We start from the raw sequence: 22,332 nt of genomic DNA, 5'->3' as shown, positions 1-22,332 counted from the left end.
GAGGAAGAAAAAAAAAATGGTGGATTTGGTGGCCACATGTAGAACACGGCCATAGCAGTTAACAAGTATGTATATATACATTTTTCTTTTCTGTGTTGGCAAAGTGAAGAATATTATGTGCAAAAAAAAAACAAAAACAAAAACAAAAAAAAACAAACAAACCCAGAGTCCTGGCTATTTGCTGTTCAACAGATAAAGCGGATGTTTCTGGAATTACTGCTTTCCCACATGGAGGCCAATAGTCACTGGCGCCTGTGTAGGGAGAAACATGTCTCCCGGGTTTTTGCAAATGATATTCTTCATGTTGCCACGTCGGTAAATCTGTGTAATTCAGTCTTCTCTCTTTATCACTTCTGTGCATCTCTCAAAGAAGTGTCATGGTGTGGGTGGCACTAATGCCGTGTATTGTTTCTTGACCATTCTGGTATAATTTCAAAGCAGGAGTCCGCACCCTGAACCTTGACCTATCATCTCCCACCTGCCACATTTTGGTCACAAGGAGGGAGAGAAAAAGCCTGTTAATGGTTCAGTGTGAATCTGCTGTCACTATTCTAAGAAAAATAACTAACAGCTATCCCTGAAGACAAAAATCTTTTCTTTGATGGACCCTCCAATTAACTCACCAATCTGAGATGTTTTCAACAAAGCCATATTTATAGATACAGATTTTTAGTTTTTTTTTTTCTTTCAGAAAAGAGTGAAAAGAACTTGTTTGGGTTTGTTTTGGCTTTCTGTGTGCAGTTACCAACTTTAATCCTCACATGTGGCTTGGTCTCGGTGTGGAAGCACATTGGTTCTTGTGGAAAAAGGTGTGTTTGAGGGAATGTGGATCACGCCTCTGAGAAAACACTGAACTTACCAAACACAATATCCATGTTAAAAAGGATTGAGTTTCTAACCCTTCCTGAGATAAGGATTTTGTTTTTCATCTAAGAATTTCCCATTTCCTCCCCTCCCCCATCCTCCAAGCGGCTGGGTGTGAAAATTCGGAGAACCCAGCTTCTCTCCACCCCTTTGCCTCCAGCCTGTGTTGAACTACCTCCTCTGTTGTTCTACCCCATGACGCTGTTTCCATGCTCTGCTGAAAAACCTTGTTTTCACATGCATCCTTCAAATAATTTGAAACAAAGGTTTTCTTCCTTCTCTCCTTCTGGTGTCAGTCAACTTATTATCAAATTGTTTGATTTTAAATTCTTTTTCTTGTCGTTTTGCAGAAGCCGAAAGCGGTATGCGCTCTTCGTTAACCTTCCTCCCAACCCCCACCCTCTATCTTCACTGCTCACCACAGGACTAACCATTTGCCAAGAATTCAGGAAGATAGAGATTATATATATGTATACACATACATATAATCTCATTCCCTTGTCTAGTATATATATGTATATATATGTATTTATATATATATGTATATTTATATTTAAACCCCTCTCCAACTAGAGCACATAAAAATTGAAAATAGCATATTGCTTTTCTTGTTTAGTTTGTTGATTCTTTTGGATGTCGCACTAACTTCTTTGCAGGAAACCTAACAAACCAACAGGTACAATCCCTGTTTTCAGTCATGGCACCAGTGATGGGAACAAGTGTTATCGATGTTGAGAAGGAGGACGCTTCTCTCCAGCCCCTGGTGTCTGTTTCTGTCCTGTCCTGATGTGTCTTGGTGCCCACCAGACTCTGTGCCATTTGTCTGCATACCACGTCCACATTCCCAGTGACTTCCTCCTCCCCATGTCCCGTTTCCAGTTTGTAGAGCAGGATCCGTGTCCTTTTATCCACAAAACAGAGACCAAGCTCTTATACTCAACTTTTTTTTTCCCCTTACACTTGTTTTGATGATACCATTTTGCATATTTTATTTCTTCGACAGTACTCAATACATAGAACACTGCTACTAAATTGCCAGATTATCACATTCAACTCAGTGAATGAGTACTGCTTACGGAGATGAACTCATGGCTTTATTTTTTCCCTAGCGTGTTTGGGCATATTTCTTCATGTGACGTATCTCAGTTTTCACCATGTGACATCACCCCGTTTTGCTGCTGTTTTCTGTTGCATGAAGCATGACCAAATCCTCATCGATAGCATTTTTTTTAACTTTTCCAGTTACTGTTTCCAGCGTAGTTTTTTGATAATGTGTTCTCTAAAACAGTATTGTTGAAAACATACTATTGAGAGGCCCATGTGTTCATTTACTCAAGAGTTGTTTTTCTCCGTGGTTGGAATCACTGTCACATGTTCGTGTTTGTAATTGTGTGTGTGTGTGTGTGTGTGTGTGTGTGTGTGTGTGTGTATGTGTGTGTGGTGGGGGATATTCATCTGGAACTCTTTCCAAAGTCAGATTCTTCTGTGGTTTTTGGTGTTGATGTGTGACCATGAGGTGGCTTCCTGTCAGTTTGGTATTGTTGTTATGATCCAACTGCGAGAAGTTACTGCAGCACTTTGCATCTTCAAAGGTCCACAGTGGCTGCACCTCTGCTGTTGGCTTTTGGCCTTTGAGTCCTTTTATCTTGTGGTGGAGGCATGTTGTGACATAGCATGACTTGTCGTAAAGTGTACCAGAAAGTGACACAGCTTGCTCCCAGAGCCAAATAGCCACCATTGGCCTTCCCAAATGAATGATCTCTTCCCCATCCCATATGGCTACTGTTTTCCTTATGTGCAAAGTATATCTTTAAGTGCCATTTCCAAAATCATTGCGATGGGTTTGGGCTAATCAATCCCTTGCCCGTATCATTGGCGGACCACAATGGCAGCCATTTGAGTCTGACCAACTGGGAGCAATCTTTATTATGCTGTCTCTGTGTGGGTGAACTGGGCTCAAAGTATATGGAAGCATGGAATACACACTGTGTCTCCTCTGTATATTCTATAAGTAAAAGTGTGTGTGTCTAGTTGTGTGGGACTCCAGCAACATCTATTTGAAAGCCCAGAAGAAATGAAAAATTCCAGAAAAGCAAGAAGATTTGAGATTTGGGGTTTCTGTAGGCTGTGCCCTAACACAGCCCGTAAACTGCAGGGCAGTTGTACTTTTGAAAGAAGAAACAATTAGTTCAAACAAAGTGCCAACCAATAGCAATCATATATGACCATGGATGGTCAAAGAGGCCACCTACCAGTGGCCTGATTCATCTGGGCACAGCATGAACTGAAGTCTTAGATGGTTCTGATTCCCTTGCTGTAGTTAATGAAGTCCCATTAGCTTGCTAGACACAGATATAATTATCATGTTATCAAGTACAAACTATATTCTCATGTGAGTGATAATTTTGTAATTGCTCAGGGAATGGTACATTACACCTACCAAAAACTGAGGGGTGGGGTGGAGAAATACAGACCTATCATATTTATCTACAATGGATAAAAGATTCCTTTAAAAAATAGGGTTCAGTTGAGCTATTCATCATTGGTTGTCTCCAAAAACAGCAAACAAGTAAAGTTGATGATGATTGAAGAAGGAATAAGTAGATGTTTCCTAGTTGTTATCCCTAAGTGGTGGAGAAAAAGAATAAATCATGTTGCCTCATCAAGCCCCGATTCTCCAACCTGACTGAAGTTCAGCAAGACCTACACAATGAAATGCATTGTAGCTTGAGCCCTGGAGTTCCCCTTCCGGAGGAATCTGGGAGGAATATTTCTCTGTTGAACAAAGCCCTGCTAGCCAGTTCCGTGTTTTTGCATTTTAGTTGAGAAACACATATTTTGGTTCTAAGTGAGTGGTGTTTTCAATGTTGAAATTAATTGCTCCTATGCCTCAAGTGGCTAGCTGTTTATATATTTGTACACGTACATTTTTGTACTTAGTGCGTCTGGGAGATTGTTCGCTTATTTGCCAACCCCCTAGAAAAGGTGTGGTCACTCCTTTGGTAGGGCTGACTAATAAGAATCACATCTTGGTCTTTGAAAGAACAGCTATGGCTACCTTTATCCTTCTAGGAGAGGGAAAGGAACACTTTTTGAACTGAGACCAATGGTTTATATTTTTCATTCATACCACCAGTAGTTGAAAAGTATCTATTGCATACAGGGCTTTAAGCTGGCTACTATGAGAAACTTATTTACAAAAGCAAATAAAACATGATCATGCTTTTCACCCCTTTATTCAACTATGGGTTTCCCACAGAAAATATATATTTGTTTCACATGTGGGAAAGGAGCCAAAGAATCGGTCTAGATGCAAAACTAGTCTGAGGGCAAAGGAAAAAGGGAGCGAGCGAGAATCCTCGGGGGAGGAGCTACATAAGCCCTTTGCCTCCAGCTGCCACTGAATGTTTTCTGTTGAAATTCGCAAGGTCAGAGAAGAAAGAGGGTAATTTATAGGTTCCTTGAAATGAGGGAAAGTCCACCCTTGCCAAGAAGATATCCCTATTGGAATTCTGCTAATTGATATATAGACTTTTTCTTAGAGATTTTCTTGATTCTTCACATGACACATTTTGAAGTTTATCTCTGATAAGCTAGTGAATTAGACAGAATTGGAACCAGAGACTGATTTAACGTGATGCATGGGGAGGGAGACTTCTGGCAGGTCATTAGAACAAAACAAACTTAATGTTGGCTATTCTTTTAAGAGATCAAAGACCTTTGGAAAGATTTACATATTCCCAGTAGGAGGTCAATAACATATTCTGAGGGTAGTAGGCACTTTACTGGGAAAAAAAATTACTTCTGTCTAGGATCCTTATCTTTTTATATTTTCAAAAAGAGGAGGATTAACATTTTATTTAAATTTTCTAGATATGGAATGTGGATAGAAGACTTAATGTCTACCATATTAAAGAGAGTAACGTATTTCCTCAAAGAGTCTTTGAAACGTTGAACCCTTACATAGGGAGTATTACAAGCAGTGGCCCCCTGGAATAAGGGACACAAGCTTCTCTATCAAAACCTTAAATGTATGCGTGGAATCCAACACAATGAACATTCATATGTATCTAGATTTCTTTCCTTCGTTATTCTCAAGATCTAGGCTCATTCTTTCAATTCCCACCCAGAAGGCTTCCTTAGCCTGATCTGGATAGCTGCAAAGGTGAGCATACAGCCTCACACATGATTTAGAGAGTTGATTCAAAGCCTCTTATTCACGTCCAAAAGAAAACACACAGTCAGTGATGTCCTTGGAATTACACAAGGTTTGAGGAACAGAGAGATACTCCACTCTGCAACCAAAAGTCAGTCCAAATTAGTCTGTCACCAGATGTTGTATGGGGATATAATGTTTTGGATCCTGCAGTCAGTTAAAAAGGTCTTTCAAATGCTATTAGGGTGCCTCCTGGTAGCTTATTAGCACCAAGGACAAAATGGAGAGCTGAGACAATGTGAGAGATTATTTGCTGCTCCTTTAGTTGTTTTAATAGCCTTGCTTACTATTAATAGTGACCTTGCGTTCAGGATCTACCATGTGGCAGTCACTCAGCACATAGTATATACTTTAATTCTCTTAGTGACACTGTAAGCTACAGATTATTCACTCCATTTCATAGATGAGGAGAGTGAGGCTTAGTGGCACCCAGGGTCTGAACTCACAGGCCCGACACATGTACCTGCTTGCTTAACCAGCATCGGCGCTGAAACAGATTTGAACACAAATCTGCTTTACATCAGTGCCCCAGATCTTTCTTCTCTGCCACGCTAATTTGACTAAAGCAGCCTTGAAAGCTGTAATAAATGATCTCAACCTGCAGTGTCTGGAATGACAATCCCAAATTCTCATCGTAAGCCAATTCTTGTTCACTGTTGATAAAGAACAGAGGAAATGAGAAGAAACTTTTCATTGATAGGAACCTTGCTATCACTGTCGTCCCACCATGACACAGTGGGCTTGATCACTGGAGTGCAATTAATGAAGCACATAATGTAAAAAAGAGTTCTGTGCAAAGCTTGTTGTGCACATAGGTGTCACCAAGACATTGATGAGTGTCAAATTTCCTCTTTTGAATTGTATCATTGAAATCATGATAGGATTTTTTTTCCTCAGAAGCTTTTTTTACACTCTTATATAAATACATATCAAAATGTAGATTTTTCCAACTTTAAGGAATTAGCTTCTTTTTTAAAGTTTATTTATTTTGATAGAGAGAAAGTGGGGGGCAGGGAGGGGCAGAGAGACAAGGAGAGAGAGACAATCTCAAGCAGGCTTTGCACTGTCAGCTCAGAGCCTGATGTGGGGCTCAGACTCACAAACCATGAGATCATGACCTGAGCCAAAATCAAGAGTCAGCTGCTTAACTGACTGAGCCACCTAGGTTCCCTGAAATTAGCTTCTTTAGTCACTAGAAGTACCTAGAATTTTTCATGTATGTCCTTATGCATTATTCTGGAATGTACAGTTCTTCACTCTGTAACTTTATCTCTTTATGAACAGGATATTTTGATAAGGAGCCCTGTGTTCCATTCCATTAGACCAGCTAAAGAGAATCTGATAATTCCATTAAAGATGAAATATACTTTTGTCTTTTTTGCAATAATAAATAATACGAGTAACAATAAACCAATATGTAGTGAGCCTTCTGTGCATTATCTTGCTTAATCCTCTGAAGAAAGACTATCATTACCATCATGCCCATCTTGTAGGTGAGGATATTGAGTCTGAGGGAGATTTAGTAACTTGCCCAAAGTCAGACAGCTACTAAATGGTTGATGCTGGAATTTGGGCCCAATTTCTGATTGCAGAGCCAGGGCATACGAGAACTGCCTTGTAGCAAAGGGGTCAGAAAGTGTGCAGAATCCAGAATTCTGCCCTTCTAAGACATCACATTTAATTGGCTTTGAAAAAGGAATCCATCTAAACTGTATAAGCTCTGACCCTTTCCCCCTGATCATCATGAGAAGTCAGAGGGCTGTTGAACCAATGTAAAGAATTGGCAGAGGGGTAATTAGGAGGTGCCTGTACAGTGCCACTGTCCATTGCAAGCTGTTGCTGTTAGTGTGGCCTGCTGCTTCCTGATTTGTGAAGAATGTCATTGTTGCCTGTAGTTCTAGGACAGAACAGTCCAATCATCCTGGTCTCTTGCTATTATTCAGTGTTAATGACAGTGATGACACAGGATTGGTTTCCTTCTGTCAGGTCTCGTTATGGGTAATAGTGGATGTTCTTGTGACCACAAACAATTATTTTGCAATAATGATCCACTCTGGGTCCTCCCAACAGAACGAAAGTTCACCTGGTCCTTCCCGTATTGCTACAGACACATCACCCTGTTGTCCACAGAGCCTTTCTGGAATTGTTTTGCCAGCAGTAAAAAATTTCCATGTTAATTACCATCCTTCATTTTGGTTATTTTAGACAGTTGAGGACTTCCTTTAGCTGGATTCCAAACATTTTTTACCTTAAAGCCAGCTTTTCAGATCAGAGAATACCTCTGTTGTATCTATTGCTACGTTCAGAGGGTCTAAATTCTGTGTCCATTAAGCCCAAAGCCTCATCTTAGTCTGTTTGTAATACATTTCTGTATTCTGCTCTTGATCAGGAGAAAATTTAACTTGTTTGTTTCACCCATTTATTAGATTGGGATGCATGTATCTCTTTTGTCAGTCCAAACACAACTTGGTCAGCTAATCTATTTATAACACTTTGAAATAGGACAGTGTATATTTAAGTGTACACTTCCCTGCAAGGGGAAGTTTTTTTTAAGGCATAATTTGCATGTTGTTTTCTAATTACAATTTGCCCCAATCAGGTTGTACTAGACACACACTTTATTCAAACACTCCCATGCATTCTGGTAAAAGCAGACTGGAATCATTTCCATCTGCTGGCATTTTTCTTTTTCCCCATTCAGGTAGATCCAATTCTTTCTACATAAGGCTGCACGTGGAATCCACTTCCATGTCTTTACCGATGTCGTGCAGATGTTATGTTTGCTTCTGCATTGGTTACAGGTGTCGTGTACCATTCCTTGCAGTAATACATGTATATATGTATGTTTCTGGATGCATATAGGGGTCCCATTAATTCTCTGCCATGTAATGGAAAATTGGTGTAGCAACAGGTTTAATAGACCAATCACATTCAATGTTGACCATCAACAGAAGTTTCCAAGGGGCAACATTATTAGGAACTTTGCTTCAGATGAGAAGCCCATGATGGCAGCCCCATTATACACGCCCAGCCCTAAAACCTAGATGTGCTTTGATTTCTGCAACTGGGAGTATGCCAGCCTGGGAATTGAGAATCAGAGCTTTATGATGGCATTATCCAATTAAATGTTTGGGACTCTGGACATCAGGCTCTAGACAACATCTTTGGGAAAATCATTAGACTAGTGGGCCCCCTATAAAATTAACAGTACAGTGTAGCCTTCAAGGTTTTATTCAGAACATGAACTCACAACTGTGTCTTCTTTGTTTGTTTTTGTTCACTGAGCAGTATATTAATTAATCCTGGAAACCATCTTAAGATCCAAGAAGGTACTTTAGGATTTTTCATCGCAAGTGATGCCAAAGAAGTTAAAAGGTAAGAGTTTATATTCATCCGTCTTCCTTTCTGGTCCAGCCACATACGTCTTGATCCACCACAATGGGCATAATTTCAGTATGTATAGGGCCCTAACCCCTAAACTTCTTAACATGTCTGTGGGTATCAATGGTGCTTCATCTTAAGAAAAGGAGACTGCTTTCAAATGCTTCCATGAGCTCCTCCATCATTGATTCCACATCTTTCAACTGGAATAATAACATTTTAGAACTAGGAGGGCCTTGGTAACCGTTCCTTCATTTTCCAAGGGAGGAAAGTGAGTCCCAGAGAGCTGAAGTGATTGTTCGAGATCATCCAGATTCTTTTTTTTTTTTTTTTTTCAACGTTTTTTTATTTTTGGGACAGAGAGAGACAGAGCATGAACGGGGGAGGGGCAGAGAGAGAGGGAGACACAGAATCGGAAACAGGCTCCAGGCTCTGAGCCATCAGCCCAGAGCCCGACGCGGGGCTCGAACTCACGGACCGCGAGATCGTGACCTGGTTGAAGTCGGACACTCAACCGACTGCGCCACCCAGGCGCCCCGAGATCATCCAGATTCTTAATGACCCAGAACAACATAACACAGGACAACTGGTTCCTTGTCTAGTACTCTTTACCTAGTATCATCCAGGAAAATTTACTTGAGATTTATCAGCTTTCCACTTTAAGTGCCGAATGGAATCTCAAAAGGTTTGGATTAATTTCAGATGAAATACTAAACTGGCTGTATTTCTGTTTGTGGGCTGCTAGGTAAGTAGGCAAGGTTGTCAGGTTCAATTCTTAGGCCTCTGTAGGTACAGCCCACGATTTCATTGACCTCGGTGTTTTACGACACTTTTATCAGTATCCTTAAACCTGTTTAAACAGCTGGGAATCATAGGGCTCTTTGGAGAACACCATGGAATATCATTATATTTGCTTCTATCCTTGATCTATGAAAAATTTATGAGCAGAAGACGTGACTCGAATGGCCAGATAGGTCACTCACTCTAACAATAATGTTACACAAACTATTTAAAATAGATTATTACTTGTGAAGGTCTGTAATTATTTATGTAAGCCTATTGTTTTCATTTAATGAGCTTCCACTCAAAGCCAGGCCTGTGTTAGGTATTCTACATTCTTAATTGTTAGTCCTCAAAATAACTTTGTAAGGTAAGTCTTCTAAAACCCTCAGGGCTTTGGTCTCCTCATTGGTCAAGTTGAGATAAATGATTTATCCGAGGTTATAAAGCACAGAAGCAAGTGGCAGTGCCCAGATGGGAACTGGTCTTTCATTTTCCAAAACCCACACTTTCTACCAAATTTAATGAAACTAGCAAATTCTTATGTAGAGTTTAATATGTGCCAGCACTGTTCTATGGACCAGGTACCCCACGTATTGATGAACTCATTTCATCCTCTCAACAACCTTATGAGATAGGTATCATTACTATTTCCATTTTACACATGAGGAAACTGGGGTGCTGATTGGGTAACCAATACCCAAAGCCCTACTCCTTGTGGGTAGTAAAGCCAGTATGTCCAGTGCCAGAGCTTACGCTCTTAATTATTCGTCATGATGTGATCCTGGCATGCCAAGCACAGAACTATATTTGATAACTGATGTCTATTACTTTCTGCCTCTTCACCCACTCCTACAGTCTAGCCATACTATTTATGAAAGATTTTAGGAGGAAAAATGGGATGGGAAGCAAAAAAACAAAAACAAAAATTCTTTAAACTGAGCTCTCTAATGGCTTAAATTTACGTCTACAAGTTGGGAAAGAATTGCCATTATTCAGATGGGGACAGGAAAACCTCATCCAGTTCATGGATCCTGACTGTTCTTCAGGAGTACCTCAAGAACTGGGTTCACCTGAGAGAGGAGAGGGGGCTGGTGAACAGGACTGAAGTACCCCTGCCCACATCCCCCCGGAAGAAAAGGCTGCGCTCACATCCAGAATGTGAGACACAGAAGCAGCATCTCAACACCACGTATGGGGGGGTGGGGGGCTGGGGAGCACAGCGGCACCATAGATCACATGTACCTCCCAGATAGCAAATATAACGTGAAGCTCCCATTTGTGTAATTCTATTTCCTATTGCATCTCTTGCTAATGAATGTCACAAATACCAGGCAGTCCAAAAAACAAATTACCTCCTATATTAGGGAGTGCAATATGTCTCATTTCAGTGCTTTATGGTGTTCACAAATACATGCTGACACAATCAGCAACAACAGCAGCCTGTAATTTTCCGTGGTGTGTGATGTGTCGGAGCAAATGCTGTCAGTTAGGGGACTTCAAACAGATGAAGACGGCAGAAAACCACAGAAAGGGCCTTGGAGATTTGAATGAAACTAAACAAGTTTTGTAAAAATGGAAAAGTTGATTATGACGATCCAGTATTGAGTATGCACCCTCTCCTACAAAAAAGCCACAAAAGAAGTTAATGGATTTTTAGCTCACAGAAACTTTCAGATGCAGTGTTTTAGGAACAGAGCAGTGAAACCACCATTCCAGCCTTAGGCCACTTTGGGATGGGCATTCGGTCACTTGTCCCCTGCTCCTTGCCACTGAGTATTTTCCTTTTTAAATAATGTTGGCACATAGTCTTTGATGTCGGGGTCACAAAATGGTGCCTCGTTGACTCGGTGTGGCTTGCAGACAGGCTTCATTTGATTCATAATTTTAACAAATAAATTATTTGCCAAGCAGAAGACACCATCATCCTTATTTAAAAATTCTTATTTCTGGTTTCCCCTGAAAAACTTGCAGATCTGGCATTACTTGGCTGCATTCTCATACTCATTCATGCATCAAAGGTCACTCACTTTCTAGAACACTTTCTAGAACACTTTCTAGAACACTTTCCCTCAGGTGCCACGGAAGCAGTGGTGAACAATGAAGTCCTTGCTCTCATGGACTCATGTTCTAGGGAGGAGAGAATTACAGTTTTGTTTATTCATGGTACATTAATCAAAGAATTAGTGCAGCCAGGTCACTGATTTGGATTGTGCGCAAGTGAAGGCTGCTTGGAAGGAGTGACATTTGAGCAGAGATGGAGGTGATGGGAAAGAGTCCATCATACAGAGATGGGAAAGGAAGAGGAGACAAAGTAGGGGCAGTTTTGTTGTGTGTAGGGAGCTGAGGGAAGGAAAGTGTGTCTGAAGGAGTAGTATGGGGAGATGAGGTAAGAGAAAAAGGCAGGGCTGGCTCCCATAGGACTTGATATGTATGGGTCAGGTTGTTATAAAATGGAGTCACTGATGGCTTTAAGCTGGGAGTGATGGAGTCTGATTTACATCATTGAAAGGTCTTTCCTCTCCATTATAGAGAATGGGATGTGGGGTAACAGGAGTGGGGGGCCCAACAGATGGAGATACTGCATAGTGTAGGTGAATATAAGCTTGGGTAAAACTGGTGAGTGGAGGTACAGAGAAGGGAGACCAGTTCAGAATATATTTTAGAGAGTCTATATATAGGACCCACTGGTAAACTGCATATAAGAAATGAGGGGGAAAAGAGGAATCAAGAATGGAGCCTAGATTTGGAGCCTATGAAATTGGGTGGGTGCCGGCTTCCCACTTTACTGAGACTGGATTTAGCTGGAAGAGGAGCAAGTTTGGGATGTAGGAAATTAAGAATTCTATTTGGCTATGTTAAGTAGACAGTCAGCTCTAAGATTCTGGAGTTTGGGGGGAAGATGAAAGCTGGAGGTGTCATTTTGGATGCTATATCAGGGAGGGTCCTTGGCCAGAAACAGGTGACACACCTAAATGAGAAAAGGGAGGAGAGTTCTATGAAGGGAACATAAAAAGTTGTGGGCAGAGGGTTAAGGAGAACCAATAAGGGATGCAAAAGCACCCCGGAGCTGGCAACAGAGTGGAGCCACTCTCAGCCCTAGATCTGCTAGATCAAGGGGAAGGAGAGTTATCAGAACCTGGAGAGAGAGGCTGTAGTGTAGGAAAGGCCACTTGGCAGGAGCTGAGTCCTCTGGAATATAGAGATGTGGCCACCACCATTTCATGGCCCTGCAGGGAGGAATTCCTCTCTTCCCATCCTCCAGTTTCCAGCTGGCTCCTCCCATTGGCTAAACACAACAGGAAAGCAGAGGACAAGGAGACCCTGAAGATCAGCCTTGCAGGGTGTGGATCCGGTCTTCTTGATGATGTGTGTGTCAAGGTCACCAACACAGGGCCACTTGGCGAAGGGGTGGATGAGCAGGAGAGGAAGTGGGGAGGAGAGCAGAGAAGGTTGAGGTGGAAGGAGGGGATATGGAGTAGATCCTGAGGTGTGTGAAGAGGCCCCTGGCATCCGTGGCCATGGATTAGTCAACACAGTTGTGTTTCCGTTCCTCAGTTCAGCTGCTCAGGTGCAGGTGTGCAGTAGGGTGGGTGCTTTGCCAGGTGAGTGTGAGAGAGGCAGAGGTGAGTGGAGAAGACAGTGGTGCTCTCAAAGAAGTTCCACTTGGCAAAACTCAGCTGGAGCTTAGCTACGGTGCTCCCTCTGGTTGGGAGTTATGTCTCCAGTTCACAGACCAGAGACCACCCCCACCAACCTGGCCCCTTCTCAGTCATTAGCTTTACCTGTTTGGCCCCCATGGGGCCACTTTCAGAATCCACTTTGAATTTGTGAAGTAATCAATTTTATCTTCTCAACAGTCCACTCAGGCTCAGCACGGTTTCATCATCTCAGCAGTAGAGATGTGTTTAAGACCATGGACTTTAGGACTAGACTGTGTGGACTTGAATCCGGGCTCTGTGAGACCTTGGGCAGGTCACATAACCTCCCTGTGCTTAAGTTTCCTGTACACTCTGTAAAACAGAGATAATAATCATGACTCCTTCAAAGGAGTGTTTAAGGATCCAATTCATTGATACTTATAAATGCTTAGAGTAGTGCTTGGCCTATAGCCTTGCCCTACAAATGTCTGTTATCATTGTTCTCATTATTATTATGTATAGGAGCATCAGATAGGGAGAGAAAATGGCCAAAGGATGTGGACACAAAAAGGCTTCCTCCTTTCCTGTCATTGCCTTTTCAAGGAAGGTCACCATTGATTGGCTTCTTAGCCACATTGCCACTTGCAGGGCAAACAATCAGCTGCCTTTTTTCTTTTTCCTTTTTTCACAACATGGATGAAAACTGGCATTTAGGGAAATAGTGAGTGAGATGCTGGGGTGGAAAGAGCACTGGGCTTGGATTTAGAAGTTGACCATCCCCAGCACAGGATACCTTTGGGCAGGTCGTGACAACCTCCTCATTTTACAGATGAGGACACTGAGTCCTGGGGACTTCCAAGATCTCTTCCAGATCCCACATTGGTTTTCAGCTGGTGTCAATCGCGTGTGCAAATCCTGTGAAAAACATAAAAAGGAACCTGGGAATTGAATCGCCAAGAATTGTGTTTCTTTGTAGTCTTGGTCAAGGGAAGACCGTGTTTATCCCTGCCATTCAATTTCACGTTGGGAGTGGTGAAACCAGGGATTTTGTTAGCTCCCATATCCGGAAGCTTGTAAGGCTGTTCCAGTGAATTTTGTCCCAGTAATCCCCCGTCCTGAAAAGATGTAGGCCTCCAGTGCTGTTCTTCTAGGTCCTATGCATTCTATACTTGAATGACCTTGGTTTGTTGCTTGTCTGGACACAACCAATGTGCTTTATAATCACAACTTGACACTTAAGTCAGATGAGGGGATTTTCTTGTTGATCGCTGCCTCTGGGTATCCAGCCCCTATAGTGCCTTCTGCCCACCCCATTCCAGTGCTCGGTTGAGCTATGCTTCACCACCATGAGAAGCAAACCTCCATTTATTTTGTGTTCTCGGGGCCGAGAGTATGGGAGTTGATCATTCCAGCTTGGGGGCAAAGTATGGGCTATGAAATGCCAGAAGAAATTTGACAGAGGACCCCCCTTGACCCATCACTTTTGTATTTCCCCCTCCACCTTCCTCCTTAACCTCTCTCACTTTGAAAAGAAATATCCTTTCAGAGGGGCAAGGCTAATGATTTTATTTGACTGTGGAACTTTATCTTGGCTCTCCCTTCAATAAATATCTGACCAGACGGCAAGGGTTTCGGAGATACATTCCACTTCCCCACCAAGGGCCTGGGGCTGGTTGCCTACATGCTTTGATGAGCAGCCCTGAAGGCTGTGCTCAAAAAACGAAGGATGAGCAGGCAGATGCAGGGGGTCACCTCAGCAGCCATTCACCCCGTTCCTGTTCAAAGGAAGGTTTATTAAAAGAAGCACGAACTCCAATTGCAGAGTCCTGTGTTTGAAATAAGAGGTCTTGCAACAAACATTTCCGTCTGTAAAAGTCTAAACCTTTCAAAAGATGAAAGGAAATTAGTGCTGGCGTGTTTCATTAATTTGGCACCACGGTGGAGGAAATGTGGTATTCATTTCATTCGGGTGGATTATGAAATGTGTCAGTTTTTCCATTCTCTTTCTCCAGGGCATTTTTTTACTGCAAGGCCTGTCATGATGACATCACAGATCCCAAAAGAATAAAAAAATGTGGCTGCAAACGGCGTAAGTAGTGTTTCTTTCCCCCTTCCCTCCCTCTTTCCTTTTCCCCAAATTTGTTTCCCTTCTCCTTTTCCTAGTAAAGAAACACTAAACATCAAGAGGTTTCTTGGATATGTTTATGTTTCACCCAGCAGTTTAAAGAGACATGGAATAAATACTTGTCCTCGCTTTATTAGAGCAAGGATGAAAAATCACCACCATCAACACCTTTGAGTGAACCTAGTGCCTAATCCCCACCTCTGGACCTTAAAGGGATGCTGAGGCGCTTGTGCCCACTTGAACATATTCAGTACAATATATGAGAAGGAGGACTGCTAAGACCATGGAAGAGGGAGTATTTTTTTGCATAGTGATTTCCGCTGGATGGGGGGCCACCAAGTGTAAACATGGGGACTAGGGCTGAAAGGGAAACCGAGTCTGAGGACTGTGTCTCCCAAATGGGAGCTGCTGCAAGGTTTGATACCAAAGTCCAGAGTTTTCACTTGTGGTACCCTCCAGCTGGCTCAGGAAGAGAATTTGACCATGACCAATCAGCTTTGTTTGCCATTGCTCCAATAACCAACCTCAAACTCCATTGCTCCTTGGGGTAGACTAGATTGGTCTCCATAGCCTCTGGCATATCCTGTCTCACATCTCTTCCAAAGCAGCTTGCCAGTGTGACCTCTTGAGAAAGATATGGTAAGTCAGGAACGTTGGGTCGTGAGCTCTCCAGAAACCAGGACCTAAAGTGGATTTGCCTTGAGAAGGCCGTGCCTTTTGCAGTAATCATGTTGCATTGCCTAATAGAAATTGTTCATGGCCGTAAAGAAAACAATAATAATGATGCCTTCCTTCCTATGGTGATTTAATGTTTTCAGAGCTCCTTATTTATGATCATTATTTTCTTTGATCCTCACCATAACCCTGGGTAATTGTCAAGGGATGTTATTAATTCCATTTTACAAAAAGAGGAAACTAAGGCTCCAAGTTTAGTGGGAGGATGAGATTGCTAAGAGTCACACAGACCCAACAGACCAGGGCTCAGGCTCACACAAAAGCCTCTCGATGTTGTGCGCTCAGTGCCCTAATCACATCTGCAAGAGAGTAGGGCAAGACAATGACCTTGACTCTGATGAGTAGAAGCACAGTTATGAAAGATTGCCCCATAAAATACTTTTTTCACAAGCAGAAACCAGATAGAAGAGCACTATTCCTGGGATAGGCCAACCAAAGAGGGGGCTTTTTTTCACTACACTCCTAAAGGGGACACAGTAATGTAAACCAGTAAGATATAAATATCATTCTGCTGGAGCACGAAGACACTCGAGCTCTTAGGCAAATACCCAGGGGAGCACTCTTGGTCGAGAGCAGATTCTGTAGAAATCCTCTGAGGCTGGTTCCCAAGTTTGGGGCAGTTGAGGCCCACTGTTTTGCTTTTTCCATGGCACTGTCCCCCCTAGCTCTGACACCTTACTAAGATAAGTATTTATTGATGTCTCAGACAAAGAGATCCAGACAAAAGTCTAGAGGTCTAAGAATTCTCTGATTCTGACAACTTAACAGGAAGAGCATCTAAGGCTATTTGTAGGTCCAGAACAAACCCACCTCACTTCCAGTCCCCTGGACTCCATGATACAAAAGGCCCTCCTTACCAGGCCATGCATCCCAGCATGGTTGGTCGTGAACACCAAAACACAGCTCAGCTGACCAGGCATCCCTCAGATTTTTTCCATCAAGGAACATGTATCCCAAGGTGGAAGTAAATGAGAACAACAAATACAAAATGGTTAACTCCATTGTAAGGAAACTTTTGTAGTAGAGGATGTTGGGAAATGCAGGAGAGTGTCAAGGCCAATAATCCAGAACCAGATAATCTGTCAAAGAACCTGGTTCCACGGGGCATCACTAAAAGTTACTTATTGATTAGGCATCCACATATTTTTGAGTACTTTCTTTGTGCCAGGTGCACGCTTGGTGCCAGGGATGGAGGGGTGAACAAGATAACATCGCTGTTCTTCTGAAGCCTTCACAGTAGTACACAGAGACAAACAATGATCATAGAAACCATTAAATATATTCAGGTAGAGTCAAATGCTATGAAGAGAGAGGAGACTGCCTGAGGGTATGGGGAACCTTGTAGGGACACTGCTTTAGCCAGAAAGCCTCCCTTGGGAGGTGACATTGAAGCTGAGACCCTGTCGAGGTTAGTAGAAGAGCAAGGGCAAAGGTCAAGAGGCAGGAATAAGTTTGAAGTGCTGAAGGAAGGCAGGAAGGAAGGAAGGACAGAAGGAAGGCAGACCAGTGGGGCTGGTGGGGCTGGGGAGAGAGCAGAATGAAATGAGTTCAGAGAGGAAGACAGGGGCCATGAGGAGAAACCTGGGTTTTAGTCCTGTAACAGATAATAGCCTTTGGAAGATTTTGAGCAAGAACTCAATAGCATCAGTTTCTATATTAGATGACCTCCATGGTGACTGGACAGAGAGTAGACTCTAAGAAGGCGAGGGTAGAAGGCAGAATGATGGAGAGAAAGTGTCTCTGATCCCTGCTCTGATACTGGAATGTTCCTCGTAGGCACTGCAGTGGAACTCAGCAGAAAGTTTTTTAAGTCCCTAGAAATGAGGATTTGGCCTCTAGGTTATTTTTCCACCCTGGTTCCAGGCAAGCACCCAGCAGCTGACTTTTAACTTCATCCTGGAGGGAGAGCCACATAACTGTTTGAAATAATTTTATTTTCTTCATTCCCCTTAAAGCTGGTTCCAGCTAGTGAAGGGTGTGATCTCTCACCATGCATGGCATGGATTGCTTCAGAAATACTGCCTCTGAGCTGAGCCAGCATGACAGGGGTCTTGCCCCTGTCTCTCTGTACCCCCTTCCCTCTTGGGCTCATCTCATAGAGGCCCCTGGCTGTGAGGTTAATGTTTGATAACGATCAAAATTGTCCAAATATTGTTCTTCCTAATTAAAAGACCATAGCCGCCTGTGTTACAGAGGGCAGGATGCAGATGTGTATGTGTAAGGAGTGGTCAGAATAAAGTGAACTATTGAACATGGACCTCCCCATGCATACCAGGCAAGTCAGGAAATTGGAGAAGATAGGTTTTGGTTGCAAAGAAACTTTCAAGAGAAGGAGCTAAGGTTGTGAATAATGCATCGGGGATGGGGATGGGGGTGGGGTGGGGGTGGTTCCTGTGCCTTTGAATGCACATTGCCTGGTGCCCCAAGTTGGAGAGGGCAGCTCACCCACACAGTCATTTGTCCAAACCTGTTAGGCCAGGTGATCATAATTCACCCTGGAACAAGGGCAGAGCTGATCTCCATGAGGGCAGAGCTGATCTCCATGAGGGCAGAGCTGATGACAGTCAGTGGTCTTTATCCACAGCTTCCTAACCCTCCCCTCCCAACCTAGCTCTTCCCCTCCCATCCCCACCCCCACCCTCCCCATTCACCTTGAACATTTCATGCCATACTATCTGGAGCAATCTCGAGTGTGGGCATTCCATCTGGAAATCCTGTGGTAGTATAGTTTAACTTTTGCATTTCTTTCTATTTCTTCATAGCATTCCATCAAGGAAGAGAGTCAAATTCAGCTGTCTGGCCAAGGAGCAAGCTCTCAGAAACTACTATTTACCCATTTTCTTCTTCTGTATAACAAACTTGGTCTAATGATTTACATTTTTTCCCCCAGCCTGTAAAAGTTTGCCAAAGGGTGGACTCCTAGGGGACAAGTCATGTCTGAATTGATGTGTTTGAAGGAATTTTCTTGAACTTCTAATCATTGACATATTTTTGATTTATTTTTTTTCCTCTTTGCTGCCTTGGAATACGGCCCCTACTCTATTTTAACTGCACACTGGTAGTGATATATTGTGAGTAAAACGGGTTCCCAGGAGCCCGGAGTCCAGTTCCCCCTGTCTTTCTCTCTAGAAGAGATACTTCTTTTATTTTCTGTACAGTTTCAGTTTCTTTTTTTCTTTTGGTATTTATGTTGCATGTAGCGGTGACATCATGCCCCAACTCCCTCATCCAACATGGTCTGCAGAGTAGTCTGGAGCTGGAGACCCCTGAGAGCAGGGAACCGCCCTCCGTTCATCTTCCCATCCCCCCAGCCTCTTGCCAGCTTCTGGCACTGTCTTATTTTTCCATTTGAAAATAAGACCTTGACAACAGTGTTTCTCTTGAAGGCCTTGTCTCGGACCTTTAGGGGACGCTGAGTAGGCTGAGGTAATTACCACTATAGCTGTAGATGCCTCGTCAATTGGGGGTCATTGTCATGCTTGCCTTTGATAAATTTTATCTGGTCTCTGCTACTGAGCTTGAATTCCTATCCTGAAGGAAACACACATGCTACATATATATTCCTGTGTTGTGATATATATATATGGTATGTACCAGTACTTTATATGTAAAAATGAACATTTTTATATATAAGCACAGAAATATTTTATAGAGAGAGTGACGTATTTATTATAATATATGTACCTCTCTATATGAGAAAGTGCTTGCTAAAGAATTAATTGGACATCAAACTTTGGGAGTGTAAGTATCTTAAACAGCCTTACTGGAGACAAGTATTTCCCCAGTGGTAATTATTTCCTACAGTCTATGAAGTTCCCTTGCTTTAAAGTTTCTCTTTCAGTCAGTACCCACTAGGACATACCCAGTTCTTCTATGGGTGTTAGGCATCTTGGAAGATCCATTGACTTGTTTAAGATGGAAAAGATGACTCAAGGAAAGATGACTCAAGGAGAATGTTCCATTTCATTAGTGAGCTATATAGAAGTCTGAACAAGTAAATGTTAAGTCTCTGAGCCTCTAACTTACTCACAGAATAGGACCCCTCTCACCCGCAAGATGTGGCAATTTTAGGGCCAGGGTTTCTATGTGTGACTCAAAGCAATGCTGCGTTCAGTGGCACCAGCAGTGAGCATCGTCGGATCTTTACACATGCTCATAAGACTCTACTGAAAACGGGACCCAGCCTGCAGACCAGTTGAATCCAATGGTCCTGGAATTTGGAGATGTCTCAGCACTCAGAACTCTCATTGCCTTTGCACCATGCAAATGGGTCATCTGGTTCTGGCTAGTCTTCAGAGTTTGAGGGTACAGAATGCTCAATGTACAAACAAAACAAATGAATGACGTCTTCAGTTCATCACACAACACTGCCCAAGTTGACTGTGTGGCTCCCTTCATCCGCAGAACATCTGGAAGGGTGGCTCGAAGGCATGTGCCACTTTCATACCTGCAGAGGCACCTCCTGTACCTAGTGATCCTTCAGAATCAGACAGAAAACATGATGTCAATCAACAAACAACTCTAGTGCCAAATTCCTCTGCCTTCCGCAACCACGGTGTGGTGTTGAGGGCAATATCAACTAATTCCATATACTTAGTGCTACTGACATTAACTAGCTTTTTCTTTCCCCTCTTTCTGATCTTGGAAAACCACCTGGAAGATCCTTCTTCTCCCTGCAGAAGCTAATAGGAGGAATTTTGCATAGTGAAGACATTATTCCTCATTTACAGGACTGGAAAGAATGCTCTCTGATTCCCAGTATCACATCAAACAAATGTCTCAAACGCTATGCCTCAGTGGACTTTTTGTTCCATGGATACTTTTACGTATCACTTTAGCTGCTGCTGAGCATACGAAGAGCAGCCTCAGGGTCAGGCTTCAAATTAATCCTTCCTTCATTGGATTGATTTTAACCCTGTGATTGCAGCCTAAAAAATACCTGTGAAGTGAAAGGCAGATTATCTCTTTTTTCCTTCCACATTAGTCTTCCTTTGAATCTGCTCCATTTGAACCTAAAATACTTTTTCTCCAGCAGCTGGAAAACTCTACCTGAACCTCTCAGTCCAGTGCTGCTTTTCCTGCCCCTTCCAACCCACCCTGGAAATTAAGATTCTGCAATTGGAAATTGGCTGACAATTTGGTCGCTGATGCGGGAGGCAGATGGTGCTGAGAACAGGCTGGAGTCCAACTCCTTCTTCATTCCAGGCTTGGCGCAGAAGGGCTAGCCAGCAGAGAACCTGAGTTTGACAGCTGATTGTCAGTTTGACACAAGGACAGAGCAGTAACCGAGCCACATCTACAGCAGCCACTTCTCTACAGGTTTCCTTTCTCATGATCACGACCTTTGAAAATATAGGAAAAGTGCTCCAAGAGTACGTCTGAGCCATCTTCCACTTTTAAACACTTTAGGAGTAAACAGATAGCTTTGATGATGTCCGTTAGGGAAATACTTGTATTTTATCTCTACAAATAGCACTAGGAAGTCATAATGGAAATATTGGATGAATATCCACTTCATTGTGGTGAAGGAAAGCGTATAAAAGCTTTTTCTCAAATTGTAAAACTGCTAAGACAGGGTTCTTTGGAGGAAGGTGAGACCCAGGGTCTAATTCTTGGCAACCGCCTAACCTCTTTGAATCTGTGGCACTGGCCCAAGAGCAAGAACCTTGTGATGTGGGCCAAAGAGAAAACTGAGTCCCCAGAGGCTGATATTTCTGCTTTCCCAGAGTTAAGGTGGCCTATGGGGCCAATTAATTGAACATAAAGTTCCAAAAGCCCTAAGACGGAATGACAAGTAGCTACAGTATTCACACCTACCAGAGACACGCTCTTGTCTGTTTCCTGTCTTAGGAAGCTGCAGCAGAGCTTTGAGGAGACCCAGCCAACTGGTGCTGAAGTGGTCCCACTCTGCTGGCCATGGCTACAAAGCCAGTGTGTTTGCAAGCTGCTACTCTAGACCAGTCTGGAACCATCTCCTAGAATTCACTCATCCCCCACTGCCCCCTAAACATCCACTGTAATTTGTAAGAACCACTGGATTGAAATGCACAGATTTCAATTGTTGGAGACACACGGGGTCCCCTTTCCGCTCCCTTTCGTAGAAAGGCCAGCTGGTTCAGGTGATCTGTCGACTAGCTGCTCTTCCACACAGATCCACTAGATGTCCTCATAGATCCACTTTGTATTATTGAAATCCTGGGGAAAAGTCCCTTTTCTGAGGACTGAGATTTGGGAAGAGAGCATTGGGTGACTATGTAAAAAAGAAAACCAGCAAACGCCAAAGGTGAGAGGGCACTTTATGTGTCCAGGGAGTAGATTAAGAAACTTACTTCTGTTTTAAATAAATACCGAAACTTTTAACGTTGTTCTTTGAAACCTAACCTTGGTAGTTTTAAGTGGCATTCTGATATCTGAAATTAACCTTCTAACCTACATCAGCTCCAGAAAAGGAAACAATCATGGAGAAATGGAAATAAAACACCAGCGGTTCTGAGTATCCATGATTCACTAAAACAAACCTGGAGGATTAGGAAACCAGAGAAAGTTGAAAGGGTGGTATTTTCCAAATCAGGAGGTCCAAGACTTAATTT

The 22,332-nt window shown here is 42.8% G+C and overlaps 1 protein-coding gene across 39 annotated transcripts in view; it reads left to right on the top strand.

The window, feature by feature from the left end:
- Positions 1–22,332, top strand: part of KCNMA1 (potassium calcium-activated channel subfamily M alpha 1) — a 736,361-nt gene that overhangs the window by 588,976 nt on the left and 125,053 nt on the right. For 13 of the 39 annotated variants that reach the window (XM_040485497.1, XM_040485505.1, XM_040485502.1 and 10 more), the window contains 4 exons: positions 1,215–1,226; positions 8,369–8,455; positions 14,895–14,971; positions 18,805–18,813. In XM_040485497.1, the coding sequence (XP_040341431.1) occupies positions 1,215–1,226; positions 8,369–8,455; positions 14,895–14,971; positions 18,805–18,813 (185 nt within the window). The remainder of the gene's footprint in view (positions 1–1,214; positions 1,227–8,368; positions 8,456–14,894; positions 14,972–18,804; positions 18,814–22,332) is intronic. The other 26 variants (XM_040485522.1, XM_040485521.1, XM_040485510.1 and 23 more) reach the window with 3 other exon arrangements.

Source organism: Herpailurus yagouaroundi, unplaced genomic scaffold (assembly GCF_014898765.1).
Source record: "Herpailurus yagouaroundi ecotype Mexico unplaced genomic scaffold, PumYag 163, whole genome shotgun sequence".
Taxonomy (NCBI): domain Eukaryota; kingdom Metazoa; phylum Chordata; class Mammalia; order Carnivora; family Felidae; genus Herpailurus; species Herpailurus yagouaroundi.
This window is presented reverse-complemented; position numbering and strand designations above follow the sequence as displayed.